Source organism: Myotis myotis, unplaced genomic scaffold (assembly GCF_014108235.1).
Source record: "Myotis myotis isolate mMyoMyo1 unplaced genomic scaffold, mMyoMyo1.p scaffold_m19_p_21, whole genome shotgun sequence".
In the NCBI taxonomy this organism is placed as follows: domain Eukaryota; kingdom Metazoa; phylum Chordata; class Mammalia; order Chiroptera; family Vespertilionidae; genus Myotis; species Myotis myotis.
In genome coordinates this window covers 2,994,178-3,009,426 of record NW_023416326.1, presented here as the reverse complement: position 1 = coordinate 3,009,426, position 15,249 = coordinate 2,994,178, and the positions used below count along the sequence as shown (strand labels likewise).

The following is a 15,249-nucleotide window of genomic DNA, read 5'->3' as shown; positions in this document are numbered from 1 at the left end:
TCTCTTTCGCAGGCGGTGAAACAGCACCTTTCTTTATAGCCCCAATCCCTTCACTTCCTTCACTGTAATCTGGGGACAATATTATCTGGAAAAAAAAGCCATTCTTTTCTTTGACAACTTCCTGTCCACTTTCTCTTCCACGTAGCCAACAGTCCATTCAGAAAGCAGAGAACGTCCATTAAAAAAGCAAGTATTTAAAAAAAGAAAAAGGAAAAGAAAGCAGAGAGGCGGGGGTCATGGGTCACACTCAACAACAAAGAAAAAGTGAAAAAGAAAACAGGGAAGCGTGGGTTGGGGGGTTGCGGTGTGTGAGACGAGGCTCATACTATCAACACAAGCACTGACGCTACAACTAATCCTGAAAAGGACAGGAGCTCATCAATGTTGGACACAATTGCAAGCGCGCTGCGCGGACCAATTCCTCTAATGAACACCCCTTGTGCCCATTCTATGGGTGGACGGTGAGAAAATCGATCCCACCTGCTGGTAAGTGGTAGAGCCATGTTCCAAACCTAACTAGTCCAGCTCCAGAACCTACCCTCTATTTTTAGAAAAAAAAAAAAATTTCTATTGATTTTTAGAGAGAAAAGAAGGGAAAAGGAGAGATAGAAACATTGATGAGAGAGAAAGTGATCGATTGGCTGCCTCCTGCGCGGCCCCCACTGGGGATCGAGCCTGCAACCTGGGCTTATGCCCTGACCGGGAATCGAACTGGTGACCTCCTGGTTCCTGGGTAGATGCTCAACTGTTGAGCCTCACCAGCCGGGCAAATATACCCTCTTTTTAAAAAATATACATTTATATTTTTTTCTTGATGTCAGAAAGGAAGGGAGAGGGAGAGAGAGAAACATCAATGATGAGAGAGAATTATGGATCAGCTGCCTCCCGTACCGCCACCCTCTTACTGGGGACCGAGCCCCAATACCCAGGGTGCCCCCTGACGAGGAATCCAACCTGGGACCCTTCAGTCCTCAGGCTGACGTTCTCGAGATCTCCACTGAGCCAAACCGGCTATGGCCAGAATCTTCCCTCTTGAAGCCCTGAAAGCAACGATAAGCCCTTGTGATGAACTCAGACCTGGAGGTATGGCCGTGGTCCGAAGGCAGAGGCGGGTTTACCAGAAGGCTGCATGCTTGAATCTCCAATCCCGCGCCTGCAGAGAACCCCTGTTCCCCCGCCAAGTCCCTGGGGCCCTAGCCATGTGGACATATGGTTATGATTTGTAAATATAATAAAACAATATAGTTTAATCACCGCCAGTTAGGTTCATTGCTTCTTTCCTCGCCGACGTCCCCTTCTATCCAGTGGCTTTGAAGTGGCGGTGTGGTGTTTATTTTAGGGATCAGCCAAGGAAAGTGAAGTTTCGGGGGTTAGGGGGGTGGGGGGTTCAGTTCCTTAGGATTTGACGGATACAGAGCCAGGACTAGAGTGAGGTAAGGGAGACGCCGTGGGAACAAAATGTAGGGGGGCCCATTTTGCCCTGGCCTGACCCTGAGAGTGAGCACCCCTTGAGTTCTGAATCTTGGGTACCTGGTTTGCCTCTCTCCAGCCCTGCCGCTGATTGGATATAAGGATGTAGTTTTCCGTTCCCACATGGAGTTACGTTCTAGACCAGGGGTGGGCAAACTTTTTGACTCGAGGGCCACAATGGGTTCTTAAACTGGACCGGAGGGCCGGAACAAAAGCATGGATGGAGTGTTTGTGTGAACGAATATAAATTCAAAGTAAACATCATTACATAAAAGGGTACGGTCTTTTTTTTTTTTTTTTATAGTTTTATTCATTTCAAACGGGCCGTAGTTTGCCCACGGCTGTTCTAGCCACTCATCCAGGTACGGGCCTGGGTGCCAGTGACCCACCTCCTGCCCTCTGTGGGGTCACGCTGGTGTCCACCTGAGCTGCCCCATGTCCCCAGCACAGGAGGGTACCAGTGGCCAAGGGGTGAGAGTGTCTGACATGGACGGAGCCACCAGCTAGTCTGTGGTGACGCTTTCCGTCATAAAACACATGCTGTTGTTAAGGGAGCGTTTGGCGGTCTCGACTGCACCCGGTCAGCCCCAGAGGGCTCGCCCGTCAGGAGTATCTGCAGCCTAAGCCATCCACCATCAACGCACCGGACATCTGTGCAGGAGAGCGCAGACAATGGAGTTGGTGTGTGTTCCTGCGCTGGTGACACAAGCCAGCAGCAGTGTTCATGCGAAGTTCATGTCTATTCTTCTCCTGGAAAACATTACAAAATTACAACATTGAAGATGTGTTCCGCCTGGCCGGCCGGCGTGGCTCAGTAATTGAGCATCAACCTAGGAACCAGGAGGTCACAGTTCAATTCCCGGTCAGGGCACAGGCCCGGGTTGCAGGCTCCATCCCCAGTAGGGGGCGTGCGAGAGGCAGCCGATCCGTGATTCTCTCTCATTGTGGATGCTTCTATCTCTCCCTCCCTTCCTCTCTGAAACAATACAAATATATATATTTTTAAAAATCATAAAATAAAAACAGATGTTGTACAAGGCGGGCTGAGCTCCCCAGCCTGCATCTCCCTGCCCTGCCCCCAGGCTTGGTTCATTTTCCTCTTTCAAACCCCCTGTTCTGGGTCTCCCCAGCTGTTGCGACTCTGCCGCCCGCCCTCCTGGAGGAGAAAGGCCGTTCCCAGCCCCGCTCTGCCCCCAGCTGTCCTGCCGCCTCTGATGGAAGGAAGAGCCTCCAGCTCAGACCTTTTGCAGACACAGATGTGCTTCCAACTCCCCCTCCCCGGACACACTTCACAGACCCCAGGCCCCTCGCTCTCCAGCTGCCCCAATCCTCCCCGAGGATAAGAACTCTTCAGAAGCCCCTCTGAGCCGCTGCAAAACCGTGACCTCCTCTCATCTTCTCAGCCGCCCTGAAGATCAGCACTGATCACGTAATCCTTCCCCAACAATGGTCAGCGCCGTGGCCAGAAATTCTGACATGAAAGGACTGTCTCACGCCCTTCCCCAAACTGCGGCCGTATTTCTTTTCTAGATCTTTCCCGGCGAGGGCAAGGGAGCACCCACAACTCCTACGATGAGCAGAGAAAGGGTGGCCCTCTCTCTTGAGTTGTCCAAATCCATGGCTGGGTTTGCCAGGGCAGCGGGACCCACGGAATGAACCCGGGCACCTCCAAGTGCCTGAGAGACCTGCCCAAGTCCACCTTTGATGTTTTTTTAAAAATATATTTTATTGATTTTTTTACAGAGAGGAAGGAAGAGGGATAGAGAGTTAGAAACATCAATGAAAGAGAAACCCCAATCAGCTGCCTCCTGCACACCCTCTACTGGGGATGTGCCCACAATCAAAGTACATGCCCTTGACCGGAATTGAACCTGGGACCCTTCAGTCCGCAGGCCGATGCTCTATCCACTGAGCCAAACCCGTTAGGGCCCAAGTCCACCTCTGAGCAGGAGTAGCAGAAGCTTCAGTGAAGCGAACCGTTTCTCTGTCTTGTCCGTCCTAGAACAACGCGCGAGAAGATGAGTGCTACTCCTGCACGTAGAAATCGTGACATGAGTTTGATGTTGGAAGGGAAGGAGTTCAGTTAGCTATGTTATTATTATCTGAAAATACTTTTTTATTGATTTCAGAGAGGAAGGGAGAGGGAGAGAGATAGGAACATCCATGATGAGAGAGAATCATGGATCGGCTGCCTCCTGCACGCCCCACACTGGGGACGGAGCCCGCAACCCGGGCCTGTGCCCCGACCGGGAATCGAACCGTGACCTCCTGGTTCATAGGTCGACGCTCAACCACTGAGCCACGCCGGCCGGGCAGAAAGGCAGCTTTCCGTCCTCTCCCGAACATTCTAATCTGAGCTGTCAGCCTCTGTGTAACTACTTTGCTTTTCTTCCCCTCCCTGCTCTCCCAAAGTCCCCTAAGGCTCTGGGCCCCTGGTTGTCTAAGACTTGTCCCAACCCTTGTCCTTCGCCCAGGTGGTAAGACAGTTCCCACCTTTAATGCATTGCAGCTTCTTCTGCATCACCTTTCCTGGTAGCTGGCCCCAGGGGTCCCCGTGATCTCGCCTCCTGGTTGTCACACCCTGTGTGGGCCCCTCCCACCCAGAGTAGACCTGACTCATATCGCCCATAAGATAGTGTAGAAATAATGGCGCGTGCCTCCCAGCTCTCTGACAAAGCCAGTTTCCATGGGAACAATGACGCACCCCTGTGGGGAGATCCACGTGGCAAAGGGCTGAGGCCCCGTGTTGGCACGAGTGAGCCAGCTTGGAGGCCAGCCTTCAGAAGACGGCAGCCTGGCCAACACGTGACGACAATCTCCTCCCAGAACCGCCCGGCTCACCTGCTTCCTCCTTCCTGCCCGTGTCACCTGGGAGGTCACAGGTGTTGTGTGAAGCCGCTGTGTTCTGGGTCGATTTGTTGGGTGGCAGGCAGGCAATCGGTAGCTGCTCATCCCCCCAAGTGCCAGAACCCTAACGGTGGGTTCCACCTGTCCTCGATCCCCCTCACATCGCCTCCTCAAGTCTAGAAGCACATTCCTGGCTCTTCCTGGTTCAAAACTCTCTTTCCGCTCAGCCCGCCCACCCGAAACCCATGATGGACATGTGCTTCCCTAGAGGGCGGGGCAACTAGGGTGCCATCTCTTCCCACTTCCTCAGATTCTCACCGGGAGTTCCAATGTCAGTGCCCCCCACGGAAAGGGGCTCCCAGAATCCTACATTTTTAATACCGATTTCTCACTACTGTAGAAGCCAGTCGCAAACCCAAAACTAAGCTGAGATCCACATCCAAGGGTGAAAAAAAAATGTATCCTCGAAACACGAGTGAAACACGGATCAACAGAGAGCCAGCGTGGCGAAATGAAGATGAGACCCAGTAGGTTTGAGAACGAGAGGAAAGACCGGGGATAAAAAATAAAGGAACAATTCTAGGAGCGAAATGCTTGACTTCTGGTCAAGATGGTGGAGCAGGTGACCTCTGTGCTCACCTCCTCCCGCAACCTCACCAAGATTACAACGAAATTCTAGAACGGCCGTCACCGAGGACCACCTGCACTCCAGGGGACCAGAAGGCCTATCAACAACGAAGGATCTAAAGAAGAAGCCGCGCGGAGACTGGTAGGAGGGGCAGAAAGACCCGGTCTGAGGGGATCTGTGTGTTCTACTTTCAAAGATCCCTCCCAATGGTTTCGCAAAAGGGGTTGTACCAACGTGTAGCCCGACCAGGAGTGTCTTCAGAAAAAGATGAGAAGCTACCTACGCTGGAGATGAGGAAGAGGAATTGCATGCTGATGTCACCTTAGAATATTCCGGAAGAATGTAGACTGGGACTGGAAGTGGCGATTCTTTTTGCCTTGTGAGTCAGTTGTTGTACCAGCGTTTCCCCAAGACCCACCCTAAAGGACAGACCTGAGGAGGTAAGAGCCCCTGTTCTCTCCAGTTTTTCTTTGTTGTTGCTTAGTTTCCCCGTCTGTGAAATGGGATGGCAGTAATAGTCCCGAAGTCCCGAGGTTGTTGTAAGATTAAAGGAATTTGACCTAAGTGGTTTGGCTCAGTGGATACAGCGCCGGCCTGCGGACTGAAAGGTCCCAGGTTCGATTCCGGTCAAGGGCATGTACCTTGGTTGTGGGCACATCCCCAGTATAGGGTGTGCAGGAGGCAGCTGATCAATGTTTCTAACTCTCTATCCCTCTCCCTTCCTCTCTGTAAAAAATCAATAAAATACATTTTTAAAAAAGATTAAAGGGATTAAAACATGTGCACTGCTTAGACCACGCCTGGCACTTAGAAAGCACTTTATCGTCATTTACTTTCATAGAAATACAGGCCCGGAGGGAGGCAAATGGCCGAGGTTTACCAGCTGTGAGACCTTCACAATGTCACCGAACTCTTCGGAGCCTCAGCTTTCTTGTTTGTAAAAGCAGGATTGTAAAAACGTACCCACCTTCCCGTGTTTTCATGAAGATTAAACAAACTAATACGTTGCTTATTCAATCTTTGCAAATGAACACATTTGCCTTCTGAATGGGGGGGGGGGGGGCGGTGTGTTCCTGTGGTTTTGTTCCGTGGGGCAATGCTGCCCTCTGCTGGACAATCATGCATGTTTGTGTTTTTTGTTTTTAATTGACTATTGTTGCTCCCAAAGTTCTCATCTTATCAAGCAAAAAGCTAATCCTCTCCAACAAGTCTATGTCCTCTGACCACATTTCTTCGGCTGCTGCGGTCAAAGGTGGTTTAGGTAAATCACCATCTGCGAACGGCTTTCCTCCCCTGGCGAACAAGGGAGCCGCTTGGCGACTGAGTTTGGTCGCAGCCCTGATTCCAAGTTTTCTTTTTATGCAGGAGAGCGGCTGTGTCGAGGTTTTCCTGTTTGCTTTCCGACTTTTCCTGGCCGCGGCTCTCCTGGGAGCCGAAAGCAGTGTGATGAGCGCCCAGTCTGGCCATGCACCTGTCACTGTAGTGGCCCAGAGATAAGCGACATACGAAGGGGCCGTTACATCCGGGCCCATGTGATTTGCTCATAAAGCTTTATTCATGAACGTTGGGACTTGAATTTCATGTAATTTTCACATGTTACCAAATATTCTTTTTAAAAAAATATATATTTTATTGATTTTTTTTACAGAGAGGGATAGAGAGTTAGAAACATTGATGAGAGAGAAACATCGATCAGCTGCCTCCTGCACACCCCCTGCTGGGGATGTGCCCACAACCAAGGTACATGCCCTTGACCGGAATCGAACCTGGGACCCTTCAGTCCACAGGCTGATGCTCTACCCACTGAACCAAACCAGCTAGGGCTCCCCCCTCCTTCCCTTCTGATTTTAGTCATTTTCGTGTTCTCTAGCTTGGCCACAAGGGGGAGCCCACAGCATTCAAAGCACATTCCCTGAGCGCTCAGGACTTCAAAAATAAACTTTAAAAAAATTGATTTCAGACAGGAAAGGAGAGGGAGAGAGAGATAGAAACATCAGTGATGAGAGAGAGTCATGGATCGGCTGCCTCCTGCACGCCCCACACTGGGGATCGAGCCCGCAACCTGGGCATGTGGCCCCGACCGGGAATGGAACCCTGACCTCCTGGTTCCTAGGTCGATGCTCACCACTGAGCCACCGCAGCTAGGCCTGAGGGGGGCTTCCTGAGACAGAAACACCTCCTCCGGTGGCTGCCAGAAGCGCCACAGGCGTTGCTTCAGAGAGAAGCCAAGGGCACTTGTTCTGACGCCCCCGTGTTCCTGCCATGGGCACCTCCCTCTGCTGGGCAGTGGTGCTATTTCCTGGCCAGGAGGCTGGGCACCTCCTGGTTCAGGAAATCCGGGGACCTGCAGAGCCTTGTCCTCCATCCACTCCAGGGGGTACCGAAAGGCTACGAAGCATTGTTTGATGTCCACGTCAGAAACTTCAGTGAGCCCGGCCGGTGTGGCTCAGTGGTTGAGCGGCAACCTAGGAGCCAGGAGGTCACAGTTCGACTCCCGGTCAGGGCACAGGCCCGGGTTGTGGGCTCGATCCCCAGTGTGGGACGTGTAGGAGGCAGCCGATCCATGATTCCCTCTCATCATGGATGCGTCTTTCTCTCCCTCTCCCTTCCTCTCTGAAATCAATACAAATAATATCTTAAAAAAGAGAGAGAAATGTCAGCAAAAAAGAGTCGTGAGAAAACGTGCACAAACACACGCTCACTAACACATCAACATCTGCCTCTCTTTGGACGGTGTTGTCACCGTAACGTTCCCGTGTTCCGTCTTCTCCTCTAGGGTGCGTCCCGAAAGAAGCCAGGAGAAGGGGACATCCGCAGCTCCATCACGGTGCCCTGGGCTCTTTGAAGCTTTTGAAAAGTCCCGATTCCCTGGCCTTGCCGCCCAGGAAGAACCGGCCAGACCAGCAGGCTTCTCAGAGTGCAGAAGGCAGGCAAGTTCTCAGGGTGGGCACACAGTGGTCCCAGGGGCAGGGTTATGGGCCCCTGAGAGGAGGCGGGAAACATGGGCGTATCTGGATGAGGCTCCTGACCTGGGGTGAGGGCATGGTTGGAGAACCTTGGCCTTGTGCTTCGGAGTCTGGGAGAACTTGCAGATCATATCAGGAAGCAGTGTTAGGGCAGAAGTCAGCAACTGGGAAAGTTTCCACCTTGTTTGAATAAACAAACACCATTTCAGGACAGAGCAGACTTCGAAGACATGGCATCTTGGTCTCGAGGTCTTTGGGACTCAAGGCATTGGGGCCAGTAGAGACCCCACCCACAGTCTGCTCTCCCCCTCAGGATAAACTCATCACCTAGCTCATATTGTTTAAAATACGTTTCTATTGATTTTTTTTTTTTTGAGAGAGAGAGAGAGAGAGGAAGGGGGAGGGAGAGAGATAGAAACATGGATGATAGCCCTAGCCAGTTTGGCTCAGTGGATAGAGCATCAGCCTGGGAACTGAAAGGTCCCAGGTTCGATTCTGGTCGAGGGCACATGCCCGGGTTGCAGGCTCGATCCCCAGTGGGGGACTTGCAGGAGGCAGCCCATCCATGATTCTCTCTCATCATGGATGTTTCTATCTCTCTCCCTTTCCCTTCCTCTCTGAAATCAATAAAAATATATTAAAAAAAGAAAGAAACATGGATGATAGCGAAACATCGATCGGCTGCCCCCTGCACGCCCCCTACTGGGAATTGAGCCAGAAACCCGGGTATGTGTCCTGCCCAGGAATCGAACCAGAACCGTGAACTCTGGGTTCACAGGTTGACGCTCAACCACGGAGTCAGGCCTGGCTGGGACCCCCATTCCTATCTGCGCCCTTTTCCGGGCAGCCCCCCCCCCGCCCCCCCTGCTCCATAGAGACCTGACTCAGTTGGCATCTGGCTGCATTTCTGACCCTCCAGCCTCCTACTCGCGGCTGGAACTCCGCTCTGCCCAGGCCCAGCTGCTCACTGCCCGCTTTGTCCCCCCCGCCCACTCCGAGCTCCAGCCCTTGTTTTTTATTGACGTCCCTGCTCAGAGCTGCCTCCCACTGACATTCACAAACCTCGGAAGGGCCTTCTCGTCTGCTGGCGTCCCTGCCATGAGGGCTTCGGGGGACACTGTCGGTCGCTCCGGACCCACTTGTAGCAACTCACTTTTTTTTCCTAAGAATGGAGTGAAAGATTTCATTGGGAGCCTGCATTTTTGTCTTGATGCTTTAAGAAACGAATCAGAGAAATGGCAGCATTACATATTAAATAAACATGCAGCACGTTGATTTTTTAAAAATATGTTTGTATTGATTTTTTTTTTAGAGAGAGAGGAAGGGGGAGGGAGAGAGAAACACCGATGAGAGAGAGAGAGATTGATCGGCTGCCTCCTGCACGCCCCCTACGTGGGATTAAGCCCAAAACCCGGGCATGTGCCCTGACTGGGAATCGAACTATTGACCCCTGGGGCCATGGGGCAATGCTCAATGCAATGAGCCACACCGGCCAGGCATAACATTGATTAGAATTCAATGGGAAGCATACTTGAAAACATACACACAGGGTTGCAGGGAGCTGGATGACGCAGATCAATATTAAGAGTATCGTCTGCAACATGCACGGACAAACTCATGTCTGTCAGGGAAGACGTGTCAGCATGCTGTTGGCCGTGTCTTTGCTGAACGTAATAGAGCTTTGTGCACTGTGACCTGTACGCTGGTGACAAACTGTCATCTATTGTCTCGCCTTCAAAGGACGTGAAGAAAATCAGCAAGCTCCCCTCTCTCCTCCCCGCTCGGCCTTCCCCCCTCCTTGCCTGCCTCTCTCCTTCTCTTCTTTTGTCTCTGGAACTTGTAGAATGTATCACAGAAGAAAACAGGAAGGAAACACATAGCTCGCCGTCAAAGATGTCCTGTTAAAGACAGAGCAAATGTCGAGATTCATAGGGTTCCTACTCAGAGCAGCAGGCGATGCTACCAGCCTCACGCAGATTGTGCTGAGCGAGGAGCCAGGATCTGAGAAGAGAAGAGAGGGCAGCCTTGAAAAGAGGGGACACAAAGGCGTGTCAGGCGCCCCCCCAATCTGCCCCCCTCCACCCGGGATGGCTCGCAGGCGGGGCCTCCCCTGTGAGGCTGTAAAGTGGATTTCTCCAAAAGCTCTCCCCAGAAGGGCCACCTGAGGCCCGGTGGCCACCCACCCTTACGTTCTGTATTTTAAAGGAAAACAGTTACGTAAAGGCTAGTTGTTCATTGCTGCTACTTATGCTTGAACCTCAAAGACTTGCAGGGCCAACTTTTTCTTTTGATAAAAATGGTTAAAGGGGCGGGGGGTGGGTGGGAGGTTTAAAAGGTTGGTGCACAATCTGTAAAGAAACATTGGCTTGCTGCACTGAAACGGCTCCTGTGGGCTTTACTTAAAAAAAATAAAATACTCGCACGTTGGATAGTTATTCCGTCCTTTCAGAGTGGTTATCAGTGACATGCTAACGCCCCTCCTTGGACCAGGATTGCATAACGTGACTTTAATCTTGTGTTAACTTACTGCTTAGAGCAGTGGTGGCGAACCTATGACACGCATGTCAGAGGTGACACGCGAACTCATTTTTTTGGGGGGTTGATTTTTCTTTGTTAAATGGCATTTAAATATATAAAATAAATATCAAAAATATAAGCCTTTGTTTTACTCTGGTTGCAAAGATCAAAAAATTTCTATAGGTGACACGGCACCAGAGTGAAGTTAGGGTTTTTCAAAATGCTGACACGCCGAGCTCCAAAGGTTCGCCGTCACTGGTTTCGAGTTTTTAAAAATACCAGTGGTGGATGTTTAAAAATGCTTTTTACTATACAGGTAACTGAATTTCCTAAGCAATTAAAATACAGGCAAGATTGGCAAGGAGGGAAAATTGGACATGGACATCGAAGCCAGGACGCTCACAAACTCGGTCGCAGGGACCCGCTGCAAACCTTAACCGCGAACGCAGGGCCAGAGCTTGTGTTGAGGGGCTGCCTGGGAAAGTGGTGATTTACGGCACCCTTTTCTCAGGCGCAACAATAGCGGCGTGTTTAATATGGATGAGCCCGCCCTCCTGGGACCTATTGTATCTTCAACCCTTTAAGACACAAATCCCGTTTTATTTATATGGTAAACACACAGAATTTTGCAGCTTAGCATATCCAGCAACCCTAATCGCTCAGTATTTTCTGCTTTCCCCCACCTCGCCATTATGTCCCCCCCCCAAAAAAAAGAAAGTTAAAATGAACTTTTGAAATGACGGCTACTGTTCTCCCCTGGAGATGCAAGGTCTGCAGGAGACATGCCCCGTGACCCTTCCTACCATCGTCCAGGTACTAACAGTATTAAAGAAGCTCAATCATTACATAACCGAACAGTCCAGGAACTAAGAGGTCACCGGTTCGATTCCCGGTCAGGGCACAGGCCCAGGTTGCAAGCTCCATCCCCAGGGTGGGGTGTGCAGGAGGCAGGTGATGACCCTGTCCCATCGGTCTCTCTCTCTCTCTCTCTCTCTCTCTCTCTCTCTCTCTCTCTCTAAAAACCAACTAAACAGGTCTTACAAGAAGAGAACTATCCATTCATTCAACAAATATTGGTGGGGACGAGTCCAAGCGGATGTGGCTCAGCGCCTCGACCCTGCAGTTCGGCTCCAGCTTCTCGCGGCGGAAACTTTCCCTTTTTGCCCGACTTTCCCGGAGGCGGCAGGTCCCGGAGCCTCGCCGCTCTGCGCGCATCCCCCGCCGCCGAGCTCCGGGCGGGGACCGGGCCCGCGATCGCGCCGCGGAGATGCCGGCCGCGGGGATGCAGGAGCCGCTCTTGCGCGCCCGGCGGGGGGCGGGGGGCGGGGGGTTGGGGGGCGGGGAGCCGGGCCGGGCGCACCCCGCGCGGCCATTGGCTGGCGCCGCGCTGCACCGAGCACGTTCGCGCTCGCGGGGCCCGGGCTGCAGGCGCCGCGCATTGTGCCGAGCGGCGGCCGAGGCGCGCGGGGCCGGCGGCGGCCTCTCCTCCCAGCGGCTCGCCCGGCTGCCTGCCCGGCCCCGGAGACTCGCCCCCGCCGGGCCGGGGTGCCCAGGGCGGCCGCGATGGCCTGAGCGCCCGGGGCGGCGCCGCGGCGGGGGTGCGCGATGGGGAACCAGGATGGGAAGCTCAAGCGCAGCGCCGGGGATGCGGCGCACGAAGGCGGCGGCGGCGGCGCGGAGGAGGCTGCGGGGCCCAGGGACGCGGAGGCCGCCAAGAAGGGCAGCGGCGGCAAGAAGGCCGCGGGCAGGCACGGCAGGGGCGGCGGCGGCGAGCCCGGCAAGAGGAAGAGCAAGTCGGACTCCCGGGGCTCCGTGTTCTCCAACCTCAGGATCCGGAAGACCCTGTCCAAGGGGAAGGGCGCCGGCGGCTCCCGCGAGGATGCTCTGGACGCCCAGGCCCCTCCGGGCGCGGAGCTGGACAGCGCTCCCTCCGTCGCCGCCAAGACGCCCGATCTCAGCCTCTCGGCGGACGACACGGGCCTGTCGGACACCGAGGGCGCCGACCCCTTCGAGGCGACCCGTGCCGGGAGCCCCGAGCGGGCGGGGGCCGGGGCCGGGGCCCGGGAGGCGGCGGAGGAGGCGGACGCGGCGGCCGGCGCGCACGATGGACAAAGGACCAGCTCGGGCTCGGACACGGACATCTACAGCTTCCACTCGGCCGCGGAGCAGGAGGACCTGCTGTCCGACATCCAGCAGGCCATCCGCCTGCAGCAGCTCCAGGCCGGGCAGGGCTCGGCCGGCCCCCCCGCCGCCTCCCCGGAGCCCGGGGCCTTCCTGGGCCTGGACCGGTTCCTGCTGGGCCCGGGCGGCGGGGCTGGCGGGATCCCGGGCGGCCCCGATGCGGAGCCGGCGGCGTGTGCGCTCTCGGACCTGCCCGCGCGCGCGCCCCCCGCGCCCCCCGCGCCCCCCGCGCCCCCCAGCGGCCGCCGGGACTCGGAGGCGCCCGGCCTGCGGGTGGGGGCTCCGGCCTCGGACTCGCCCGCGCCCACCGCCTTCCCGTTTCCCGAGGCCGCAGCCCCCGCGCCCGGGGCCGGGGACACGGACGAGGAAGGCGAGGAGGATGCGTTCGAGGACGCCTCCCGCGGCTCCCCGGGCGAGGCGTGGGGCCCGGCGGCGGGAGAGGCCCCGCGGGGGCCGGGGGCAGGGCTGGGGGAGGGGGCGCCCGGGCCCGGCGCCCCCGCGGCCGCCCCCCCGCCCGGCAGCCCGGCGCCCGGGCCGCGCTCCTGCAAGCCCTACCCGCCCGTCACCCCCTCCTACGTGCGGACCACCACGCGGCAGCTCAGCTCGCCCAGCCACTCGCCGTCCGAGTCGCCCAGCCAGAGCCCCCGGGCCCCGAGGCGGCGGGAGGCCTCCCCGAGCCGCGGGCCCCGAGCCGCCGGCGCCCCCGCCGCCGCCCCGGCCGGGACGCATCGCACCGACGGCGGCCTCTCCGGGGGCCTGAGCCGCTCCGCCGACGGGACGGAGGAGCCGGACGCCCGCGCGCCCCCATCCCGGGCGGGGGGCCCGGCGCACCTGCTGGAGCGCGCGGCGGGGTCCGGGGCGCAGGCGGCCGCCGACGGCTTCCAGAACGTGTTCACGGGTGAGCTCGCCGCGCCGCCGGCCCTCGGGTCGCAGGGCGCCTGCCAGTCACGGCCCCGGATGCCCGCCCCGTCTGGCTCCGCAGAGCCGGGACCTGGTGGCGAGTCCCCTTTGCGTCCAGCTTAGTGGGGTCCCTCTTGCCTTACAACGTTTGGAGGGAACAGCTCAGTCGTGTCGGTCCTAAGGCAGCTCGGGAAAGGGCTGCTCTGTCCATTCTCTCCAAAAATACCTGCTGTTTTCCGTGTCCGGGTCAGCCAGGCAGATAAACGCTTTTTTTTTTCTTTTTCTTCATCATTCTCTTTCCTTCCTCACCCCCATCCACAGCATTAACAGGAGCAAAATTGCTCCTGGTCCTGTGAGAAGTGTCAGCGCGGAGAAACACACCATTTACTCTGGTGGGAGCTAGCCAGCGGTGGTCGCTGGGCTCACGTAGCTATGTGTACATATCTGTATGTAATAGTAGCTTCTATCTTTAAAAAAAACCTATTCTTTTCATATATATTATTGATTTCAGAGAGGAAGGGAGAGAGAGAGAGATAGAAACATCAATGATGAAAGAGAATCATTGATCGGCTGCCTCCCACATGCCGGGAATCGAACCTGGGACCCTTCAGTCCCCAGGCCAAAGCTCTATCACTGAGCCAAACCGGCTGGGGCAGTACCTTCTACCTTGGGGCAAGCTGGGTAGGCGACTTAAGTGAAGCCAGGCGGCCACTCCTGTTTTCTAATGCGATCGAAAGAACACACGGTGTTAGAAAATTAACAAATAACGAAGTAGAATATTAGGGGTCATTTTCATTTCCTGAATACTATGCTTTCATGTGCATCAAAACAGGTGTCGATTAGAGGTACTGAAGGTGGGAAGGCCAAAGCCACATAGGTGTCCAACTGTGTGGGTCCCTCTCCTCTGGTTGTTGTAACATAGACTCTGGCAGGTTCCAGAAAGCCCAGCTAAAGGGCTAGTTTACCTGGTAAATGCTAAGTGGTCTAAGGAGTTTATCCTTACAGGCGTAGAGCTGCGAAGGCCTTACCTAAGAGTCCACTGGTAGAATGTCCATTTATTTCACGCTTACTAACTCCTGCGTCTACTTATTAAGTGACATATTGAGTGTAAGGATTTAAGGAGTAGGGGAAAATAAAGAAAAGTTATGCTCGTCCTGGTTGGTTTGGGATAAATACTGGAATGGTTAAAATTTTCAAATGCAATTGGGAAAGCTTAGCGTCGTGTTATGTTCCTTAATAAATAGATTATAAGAGATGACTTAGATGGCATTTCTCAGTGGGCATGGCTACTTATTAGTAGGCTACATGCTGTTAATGTTATGGTATTACTGCTGTTCATCAACCGCATTTTTATTTATATGTATGGGCTGTCTTTTATTTTTGCAGCTCGAGGCCCAGTGCATGAAATTCGTGCACTGGTAGGTTCCCTGGGGCCTCCCTTCCCTGGCTGCTGGTTGCTGGCCAGGGCCTACCTTCATGCCGCGCCGCCCCCTGGTGGTCAGTGCATGTCATAGTGAGTGATCGAACTCAGGTGGTAGAACACCTGAGGGGACACTGCATATTAGGCTTTTATATATATAGATTATTGATTACTATACTTAACAGCAATCTCTCTCCCTCTCCCTCTCCCTCTCCCTCTCCCTCTCCCTCTCCCTCTCCCTCTCCCTCTCCCTCTCCCTCTCCCTCTCCCTCTCCCTCTCCCTCTCCCTCTCCCTCTCTCCCTCTCTTGCTTCTTTTCCT

General features: G+C 54.7%; 1 protein-coding gene across 1 annotated transcript in view; it reads left to right on the top strand.

Annotated features, from left to right (window-relative positions):
• The first annotated feature begins 11,921 nt into the window (after positions 1-11,921).
• Positions 11,922-15,249, top strand: part of FMN2 (formin 2) — a 127,445-nt gene continuing 124,117 nt past the window's right edge. Inside the window, exon 1 of the mRNA XM_036355152.1 lies at positions 11,922-13,507. Within this exon, the coding sequence (XP_036211045.1) occupies positions 12,034-13,507 (1,474 nt within the window). The 5' untranslated portion in view covers positions 11,922-12,033. The remainder of the gene's footprint in view (positions 13,508-15,249) is intronic.